The 10719-nt window shown below is 33.3% G+C and overlaps 1 protein-coding gene across 1 annotated transcript; it reads right to left on the bottom strand.

Annotated features, from left to right (window-relative positions):
- Positions 1-464: 464 nt before the first annotated feature.
- LOC129286834 (cysteine proteinase inhibitor 5) lies at positions 465-1119 on the bottom strand. The gene has a single exon (XM_054922903.1). The coding sequence runs from the start codon at positions 992-994 to the stop codon at positions 632-634; it is 363 nt and encodes a 120-aa protein (XP_054778878.1). The 5' UTR covers positions 995-1119; the 3' UTR covers positions 465-631.
- Positions 1120-10719: the final 9600 nt, after the last annotated feature.

Here is a 10719-nt window from a genome sequence, read left to right as displayed (position 1 = left end):
ATATGAGAATCATTATTTTTAATTTTATAAATTAAATTATCCATCTCTCTATAAATATACTTACCTATTCAATTCTAATAATCTTATTTTTACTTTTACATTTTTACCCAATTCCATTTCCAGTAAATAAATGTATTTTGAAGTCATGTTTGATTGTTAAAAAAAAATAAAATAAAATAGATTAAAAAAATAAAAATAAAAAAAGATGATTAAAACAATAGAGAAACACTTTTATAAAAAAAAAAGTAATTTAATTTATAAAATTTGAAATTATAATTCATGAAATTTTTAAAAAATATAATAAATAAAAACAATTTAATTTATTTTTACATTATTTTCTTAATTTATTTTATTTTATCCCTTTCCAATAACAAAAGGTTCCCAAAAATCACAGAAACGGCAGAGAAAATCCAGATTGGCCTCGAGCCTAAACCAATTTCTCCAAAGAACACAGAACACCTTCATTGCTAAGAAATATCACCAAACACCCTGCTTTACTTTATTCCCATTTCTCAAACCAGTTTATTTTTGTGAGCATTTAATAATACAGATAGGAGAATACATAATTATAGCTGTAGTTAATACATAGATCAAACTCGCTCTGAAAGGTGAAGGCGAAAATCGCATTGTCTTATCCACGAACAGGTTTAAACGAAGTGAGGTTCATGAAATGCTCCCACGGCTTCTCCCACACGACGGCTTCGTAATTCTTCGACGCCGACGAAGACCCGTCCTTCGCCGCCAGCACCAGCCGGTAATTCGTGCCGGCCACCACCTGCGTCTCTCCCTTCAGCACCTTCTCCAGTTTCAGCGCCGCTCCACTTCTCTTGTCGTACTCCGAGACCGCGAATTTCGCGATCTCCGTCACGTGCGGGTCCTCGATGTCCTTTATCGGCGTCCACCCGCCGAGCAACGGTCCCCTACTGCCCTCGGCAACGGCGCAGAGAGGGAGGAAGAACAGGGACAAGAGAACGAGGCCGTGAAGAAGTCTCATGGAAACCGTTGATTCTTTTCGCTTCGATTCCGCTTCTTTAAGGTTCTACACTTCGGTGCTTTCCTTCTTCTTCTTGTTTTTGTGTGTGTGTGTGTGTGTGTGTGTGTGTGTGTGTGGGGCCAAAGCTGTGCTTCGGTGCTAAAGAGAAGAAAATGCGAAAGGTCAATTTATAGCAGAAGATTGACAGATACCATGGGGGCAGGGTGAAACCGCGTGATCCCAAGGTCAAATGGTAGCCGTTGGATCTGATCGTACAGTAATGCCAAAAGGAAAAGAGTTGGTTAGAGTGAGGTGTGGGCTGGTGGTGAAAAGATGGGCCGAAACCATGGGCTAAGCTCTAAGGAATGATCCCATACAGGAAATAAAACAGTCATGGGAGAATTATTTAGATACACATTAGTAATAGTAATTGTCTAAAAAATTATTATTAAAGGAAGAGATACATGTTGAAGGTTCGTTTTTTAACTTTTCTGTTTGAAAAAGATTTATATTTTAGTCTCTGTATCTGGAAAAGGATTCGGCAGAATCTATAGTGTTATTAAAGAGATAGCAAAGAAAAAGAGAAATAGGCATGGAGCAAATATGGAAGGAAGTGAAGGAGAGCACGAAGACATGTTCAGCTACCTACCGACCAAGACACACGGAATGGGAAATTTGGTGGAGGGAACGGATATGGATTCTCTTCTATTCTTTTCATTCTTCCCATCCCCCCACCCCTCTTTTCTAAGTCATTAGATCAAGATTTAAACGATTCATATTTTATTTTTTAATTATTATTAAAATATTATATAAATATAAAATACATTAAAAGTAAAATAAAATATTTAGGAGGAGGTTAAATTTGGATAAGAGGATAATAAGAAGATGAGAACAAAGGGAGAAAATCTTTTCCGGAAGGATACCCTCTAATGCAATTATTATATACGTTGCATTATCATCTTTGTTGCCTTGCTTTTGAGATGTACGTGTCTTTGATTTTATAATTTTTGCATATATTATTCCCATTCCTTGCCAGCTAAGAAAACTATGTAATCATGGAATACTGGGTGTGCTTGCTGATCTGTGTGTCAAGCTCCTTGACCTTGAGTATTCAATTGCTGAAATCCTCCTCATAAATTCTTTACTATACATTATTTATCAATATTTTTTTTTTACTTTCAACTTTGTCTGTATTTATAGTCATTCCCAAACTTATGCAAAGGAAAAGGATTGTACTAGATCCTCAATAGGTAACATAAAACTTTATCAAAATTCATTAGGGTACGGACAGCAGACGTTTTTATTGTTGTATTGTTTTATAATTTTCAATTTTACTATTTCAAAAGAAATAACAATTTAAATTGTTTTCATGTTGCTAATGATAACTCTCCTAATGCATAGACAAAAGGAAGAGAAAACGAAAGGGATTTTTGAATAGGATTAAATGTCAAGCTTGTCGTGAAAGATTTCTGTTAGGTATTTAATTTTTGATGGGCACAATGTTACCTTCAAAATTTAAAAAATGTGCAATGTTTGTCTAATGTCAAAACTGTAAATACCCTATATTAATGTTTCTCTAATGTTGAAACATTGGTTAAACAATTTTAAATGAGGTTACAAGGCAATTTTATCTTAATTTTTTTCTTTAGAATGAGTACTTAGTATTTTAAACTTTTGATTAATACAATATTCTTGACTCCGATTAAACCTACACATGGACAATAAAAACTAGCTTAAGAGAAACAAGGACAAATCAATGTGACTTAGATTAGATTGAATGTTTGTAAAGTGTGACAATAGAGCCGCTTTACAGCTTTAAATACCTAGTTACATGTTTAAGTTGTCAACAAATTGGGGTAAAAGTACTTTTTATCCCCTAAAAGTGTTTATAACGGTCAATGTTGATCAAATATTGTAAAAAGATAATAATGTACCATTTTTCAATCTTTCATGATAATATTGGGCAAATCAAAATTAAGAATATTGATTGCATCAGTGGAAAGCTTTTCGTGCAAATTTACCCTTTAATCCTTTTAAAAATTATACTTTATAATAAAAAAACTAAAAAACGTAAATAACCAGTGACGCAAAGATCGAAGATTCCATTTTACACCTAGAAACCAAATATTTTCCCATGTCCCACGCATCAAGCCGGATTTCAAGCAGGCGGTGTTTGGGTTACTTTCCCTTCACTCCAAGTAATTTACTGTTTTTGTTTGGTTAAAGGGAAGTCATTCACAATTAAAAATTTTTAAGGAAGTTAATTACATTATTTTAAGCATTAGCATTAGTATTCTTAATATAAAATTTTTAAATAGAGTCATTTGAATATTATTTATTTTTTGTCCTACTCAAAGTACCAAATAAATTCAGTCATTCACCACCCTTGCAATGTAGCAAACCATTGCAATCTTAGTGGCCCACACCTCAAAAATCGGGAAGAAGAAAAATGATAATTGGCCATGTTCATGGATTATGGGCTTGAGAAAAGGGGAATATGAAGAATTGCCTGAAGAATGATCCAACTCAAAAAATTGTGAGGGCCTCGGAGAGAACAAGTAACTCGATAAATCTCAGTGTCCCCCGCAATTAGAAACAATGACTCTCTCACTCTCACCTGGAAGACCATCACTGCAATCCATCCATCCCCACTCTGATGAAGATGATTTACTTGCTAGAAGTTCCAAGAAAATAAAGAATACGGAAGAAGGAGCCAATGGTAACCTTCTTCAAGAAAATTGGCCAAAACTAGGTGCAAAGGAGATAGGGAATACTTCAAGCAAGCAAATCTTTGCAGAAAAATTGAAGGGAACTAGTAAAAAAGATGACATGTCTGATGGTGAACCTACGAAACAAGGTGATGATTATGATGATGATCTGAATGCAACAAATACAGATGAAGACAACGAACCTACTTTCATTACCATAGAAGTTCCAAAATGAAATTTCCCAACTTTCATTTTTTTTTTTGTTTAAGGTTAAAGAAAGGCTTTATCGTGCCTTGAAAAAAGAAATTATATTAAAGCCCCTGGATAAAACCATCGATTTTAAAGCCTTGGAAACGAGGCTATAAATAATGTGAGAAAAAAAGGTGTGATCAGATTGATAAAACATAGGCCGTGGTTTTTTTTGTGTTCAAGTTATCAAATAAGGAGGACTACTTCATGGCGCTTACAGGAGGTCCATGGATGATCTATGATCACTATCTCATTGTGAGGCCATATGAGCCGTGCTTCAAACCTTAAGAAGCTATCATTGATAAGACAGCATGCTGGGTTAGGGCTCCAAAGGTGTTCCTTGAATACTACAATAATGAACCCTTACTTTTACAGGAGATAGGATTGGCAAGACATTAAAAGTTGATATTCACACATCTTGCCAACTCGGGACACTTTGTGAGAATCTGTGTGTTTGTGGATCTTAGTAAGCAATTAATGGCTGGGTTTCACTTATATGGTAAGACTACCATTTGGAGTATGAAGGATTGCATATGCTATGCACATATTGTGGTCTTTATGGCCACAGATCAGATGTTTGCTCTAGCAGGCAGGCTTTTGATGATGAAATAAAGCATGATCGGCAAGTGGTGTAACCAATCCTTGAAGGCCATCCTTGAAGGCCAAAAACAAGAGACCATTCTTATAGATCATTGATGGGTGGTTCAAAAGAGTCAAAGACCAAGGAAAATGCAAGAAAAGCCAAAGAAAACTCACTAATAGGACCCTTCTGGTTCCAGATCCGGAGTGCTCACCGACAATGGTGAATCACATGATGATGATGCCAATAGTATGGTGTCTTTCATGCAAGAGGAGGCACGTTTCTGACATTGACGGCCATTTACATAGAAACCAACAAAAAAGGGACAGAAAAGCAAAGAAAGGAAAGAGCATAAAGGACGAGATTGACTTAGAATTAATTGTAATTTGCAGAGCACATAATAGTGTAAAACAGATGGCGTCCCCCACAAGAACAAAACGAGAGTGTGCAGCGGCTTAGTGACTATGTGCAGAAATTAGTCTCAAAGCAACAAGATGAAAGAAACTGAGTATGAGAAGGTTTTGCAAAAAAAAAAAAAAGGATGACCCATGAAAAATTTAATACTTTTCTAAAAGATAATTGGAATTTTGAAAATCCTTTGACGAAAAATTAGCTTGCTTCTATGACTCCATTCAATCTGGAATAAGGAGGCTTTTTGGAATGGTTGAGAGTAAGAAAAGACATATTCTAGCTAAACTGAATGGTATTAAAAAAAATCTTATGCTTATCCTTATTCTAGATTTTTATGTCAACTTGAAACCTCTCTTCAATAGGAACTAGAAGAAACTTTGAAATGTGAAGAAATGAAGTGGTTTCAAAAGGCCACAACTAATTGGATAAATAGTGGTGATAGAAAACACTAGATATTACCACCTTAAAACTACTATGAGAAGGAGGAATAGAGTTTTATATCTAAAGAATGACGTTGGAGATCTTATAGAAGGAGAACATGAACTTTAGTATCTAATCTCTTGTTTTTTTTAAGCAACTATGTAGTCTTGAAGATACTTAGGGGAGTCACTTGTCCACTAAATCCTCTTTTCCCATTATTGAACACTCTCTTATTGATGATTTGTCTGCTATCCCATCCAAGGAAGAAATTCAAAAGGCAATTTTCTCTATTGGCCTTTATAAGGCTCTGGGATATAATGGCTTTTTTTCAATCTTCTTTAGAGGAAACAGGGAAATTGTGGGGGAATCTTTCTATTAATTTATTACATAATTTTTTCAATGTAAGATTTCTGTTAAGGAAGCTAATAAGACTCTTATCTCTTTAATCTCTAAAAGATAATACAGAGTTGGTTAGTCACGTTAGACTAATCTCTCTCTATACTATCCACTATAAGTGTATTGCAAAAATTCTAAATCAGCAGTTGAAAGGATACATAGATTCAATCATATCACCCTTTTAGACCAGTTTTGTCCTTGGCTGTCAGATTCAAGATAATATAATAATTGGATAGGAAATCTTGCACATTATGAAGAAATCCAAGAGAAAAATGGGCCTCTTTGCGATGAAAATTGATCTTGAAAAAGCATAGGATCACATAAGGTAGGATTTTCTCCAACAAGTTTTGCTTGAAGCTAGTATGAGTTCTGATTTTACCTCCTTAGTCATGAATTGCATTACAATTATCTCATATAATGTTTTATGGAATGGGAATCAATATGATTTCTTTACCCCTCAAAGAGGTCTTTGACAGAGAAACCCAATTTCACCTTTTTTGTTTGTTTTGTGTATGGATGAACTATCTTTTTTGATTAGTGATGCAATTGAAGCTGGTTAATGGCAACACATTCGCATAAGCAAGCGTGATCCTTCAATTTCCCTTTGATGTTTTCAGATGATTTGCTTTTATTTGGTGAGTCTATGAAGAAACAAGCTTCAATTATGATGAAATGCCTTATAGATTTCTGCTATGCTTCAAGAGAAAAAGTGAATTTATCAAAATCTTTAATTTTCTTCTCTAAAAATGTTAGTACTGAAATGAAGGGCAAGATTAAAAGAATAGTGAGAATGAAAATTTTTACAAATATAGATAGATACCTTAGCTTTCCTCTTTCAGATGACCTAGAAATAAGTTTCACTATATTATTGAGAGAGTGAAGACCAAAGTAACAAGCTAGAAGTCAAACTATCTCTCTATAATAGGGAAAGTTATCCTGAGCAAATCTATGCTCAATGCAATCCCTTTGTACCCTATGCAAGTTGCCAAAGTACTTGTCTCCCTCTATAATGCGATAGAAAAAATACAAAGAAGTTTCATTTGGAGAAGCTCACATTTTAAGGGCTTTCACCCAATTAGCTAGAAAAAGGTATTACTTCTTAAATCTTATGGAGGCCTTAGGTTCAAAAAACTATCCTCAATTAACAAAGCTTGCTGTATAAAGCTTGCCTGGAATCTTGTTTACGATATTAAAGGCCTTTGGACTGACATGCTATAGAAAAAATATATGCTTAGATTTGAGGAGAACTTGTTAAATTCTACTAAAAGGGTTCTCCTTTGAGGAAGTTTATATGTCAACATAAAGATTTTATTGAAGAGTGAACTAGATGCAACTCAAGGATAGAGAATTTATTTGTTTCTTTAAGGACCAGTGGCTGTTTCTAAACAAAAAAAATCAAAAGATATGGTGATTAAACCACTTTCTACAAAGGAATTAAAGTCCAAAGTTATAGAATAGACACACTTTGGCCCCTGGGATTTTATCTCCCTATCTCTCATTATGTCTAATGAGGTTCTTTCTAAACTTATCTCTACTATGCCCCCTTCTCAATTTGCTGGTAGTGATACTATGCTTTGGAATGGCACCTCTAGTGGGTCTTTTACTTTTAAAAGTGATTATTTTATGGTTGAGAAACCACCTCTAGATTTATTTGATCCTAATTTTAAATTAACTTAGAAATGGAAGGGGGCTGAAAGAATCCATCTCTTCATTTGGCTTTCTTAGCACAATAGACTCCCAATAAATAAGTAGCATTCTTCATGGCCTAGGAGTTCTCCTTTGTGTTCTTGATGTGAGGCAGTGGAAGAAGATATTTTGCATATTCTTAGAGACTGCATTTATTCTTGTCAGATATGGTGTAAGTTGTTACCTCATAATCACTATGTTACTTTCTTTGCTTTGGATCTGAAAGATTGGATGGCTAACAATCTTAAAGCTTCATTCTCAAAAGTCTCATCTAACTGGAACTTAATCTAGGGTGTTGTAATCTGAAAACTTTAGAAGTAGAGAAATGGCTTTACATTTCAGCAAGATTTCCAAAAATCAGGTGATCCTATTGCAAATTTACTTTTGACTTGGAAATCCTTTGTGATGAATGAAAATTCTTCATTCCATGTTTATGGAGTTGCTAATTCAATTGATAAATGGCACCATCCTTCACAAGGATGGGAAAAATTCAATGCTGACAGTGCAATCTCTACTAACTCAAACAAAGTTGGATGTAGAGGAGTGCTTAGGGATAGCAATGGTACTTGGATAGTGGGATTCTCTATATCTATTAGTCAGTCTAGTTCTTTTGAAGCTGAAGAATGGGCTATTTTTAAGAGCCTTCATTTGGCTTGGATATGGGCTTCAAGAAAATTTTGATTGAATCTGACTCAAAAGAATTGATGGATTTAATTAATGATTATCCTTAACAACCATATAGTGGAAGCCCAGTCTTCTTGGAGATCCAATATCTACTCAAATGTAGCTTGAGTGTTTGTGTTAATTTTGTTCCTCGTGAGGAAAACATGATAGCAAACTCCCTAGCAAAATTTGGCATTTTCAATTCCGCTCTTTTTGATTTGGCTCCCCCATTTTCGAGGGACTTAGCGCAAAAGGATTGTATGGGATCAAAATTCCCTGAATTTTCTTAATTTCTTTGTATTTGGGCTCTGCCTCCTTCTATCTATCAAAAAATAAATAAATTTGTGAGGGCTCAAAAGTTGAGATGGAAACTTTTTTTTTTTTTTAAGTGGAGAAAAAGAATCATGTTCTTTTGACGAAAAGGAATGTAAAAAGTACAGAAATGAGCTTAATTACCATTTTTTATTTTTTTTAAATAAAAAGACAAGCATTAACTACATGAAATTATAAGGGCGATTGAATCTTCAATCTCACTTATAAGAGAGTTTCTATGCACTAGGTTACAGGATTATTAGTATGCATATACCATTTCATTACACAAAATGCCCCCTCTTGAATGCCCAGGCATATAGAGACAATGGACCACTCCGCTCCTCAAGCATGAATTTCATTTATTTGATATAAAATTTTATTATTTCTTTAAAATTATTCCATTCATTTAGTATTACATTATAACGTAATTTTATTTAATTTACATCCTTAATAAGTTAGCTAATGATACTTAAAATTACACACTTTTTCATATTTATCTTTATTTAATAATTTGCCTCAATTAGAAAATATTATTAATTACACCTCTAATTAATGGCATATTTGAAAAAATTGTATTAATTATACCTTGAAAAAACCTAAAATAATGCCTGCCTTATAATGTTGAACGAATATAGTACATGTATTTTGTCTTGTTTCTTGCGGGCCAAATTTGTCTTCATACTTTAACTTGATTCTATTTAAATTTACTTTATTCGATTTTATTTATAAGTAATTTTTAACATATTTTATCAAAATAAAAAAAATTTTTAAAACTTATTTTCTATGCCTTAATGGAGGCAAAAAGAGAAACTTGTAATAAAAAATAATAACAGAACTTATAAATAGGATAAAAAATTCTTCAATATTTATTTTTATATTAGAAAATTATATTAAAATAATTATCAATACAATTTAATTTAGTTATTAATAAATTTTATGATAATTATTTCTAATTATAATTTTTTTCATTTTATATTTATAAATAGGGCGGAGGGAGTTGGCTGTGGATTGAGAGGCACACTTGAAAGGCTTGGGAATGAGAGGCTCACTGTTCAAGCGAGTGTGAGTGTGGCCGGGAGTGAGAACATTAGAGACCACATATTCATGCCTTGTGGGGTCCCCTTGTTTCATTCAATTTCGGTTGGGATATCCTACATTCATTCCTACTTATGCCGTTTCAAACATTTTGGATCCCAATTCTTTATTTTACTCCATCTCATTTTTATCACGGACCTATATTCCAGTGACTAGTCTCATTTAAGGAGGGGAAAAACCAATGTCTTCCAAATTTGAACAGATAAAAGATTATTAAAAATAATTGAACTTAAAAACTTCAAATACATTAAATCTGAATTGATCATATTGAACGTTTACTATCCATATCTCATTTCAAGAATAAGAACGTCATTAGAGCCATGGCTTGGCAGCAAACATTGGCTTGAAAGATATGTTGGACTGCAGGTATGGTTTACATGAACATGTTCAACCTATAAATCGTATTCAGCTCAATCTCATATGGCAGCTGACTAGAGTGAAGCAGGGGATGAATGCACATGCTTAAATAATTTGCTGATGGAACCTTTATTCATTTGTTCGTGGTTTTGAAGTGTTGGGTCCCCTGCTCTGCCTTTACCCCTCCAACCACTTCCATTATTCGTGGTCCCAAAAATTACAACCCATCATTCTAGTTTAGTCAGGGTTTGCGCATCCACGACTGTAACACAACCTCCCATAATGTTCTAGTCTTTTAGATATCTTGGATCAAGTGACTCAGAGAGAGAGAGAGAGGAATAAACTTGTGTTTGGACAATGTGACTTGGACAAACACATGAATCTTAAACTGATAAACTCATAAATTTTAAACTCACATTCCTACTTTACTCAATTTTATCTTCTCCAAATCATAATATAAAACATCTTTTATAAATTTTACTTGATTTAAAATATAAAATATTAAATAATTTTTATATTTATTTTTTAATTATACCCTTACTTACTTTATTACTCTTTTTAAACAAAAATTATGTATTAAAATTTTAATTACTATGATCAATACTTTTATATAGAGTATTTAATGAGAGTATGAATATAAATAAATATTTTTAAGAATTTAATGTTTCAACTAACATTATTCATGAACTATAAATTAATTAATCATGATTTATATTGTGATTCAGGAGTATAACATCAGTTCATAATGACTAATTAGTAATCTCCAATTATAAACCGTCCCTACTTTATCAGTCAAACGTAAATTTAATTATTCACTGTGTTCCTTACTAACAAAAAGGGCAAGATATAACTCAATGAACAAAACGACA

Source organism: Prosopis cineraria, unplaced genomic scaffold (genome assembly GCF_029017545.1).
Source record: "Prosopis cineraria cultivar Desert tree isolate PC_DT_omini unplaced genomic scaffold, ASM2901754v1 PC11, whole genome shotgun sequence".
NCBI lineage: Eukaryota > Viridiplantae > Streptophyta > Magnoliopsida > Fabales > Fabaceae > Prosopis > Prosopis cineraria.
Note: the sequence above shows the minus strand (reverse complement) of the source record. Positions and strands in the feature narration are given on the sequence as shown.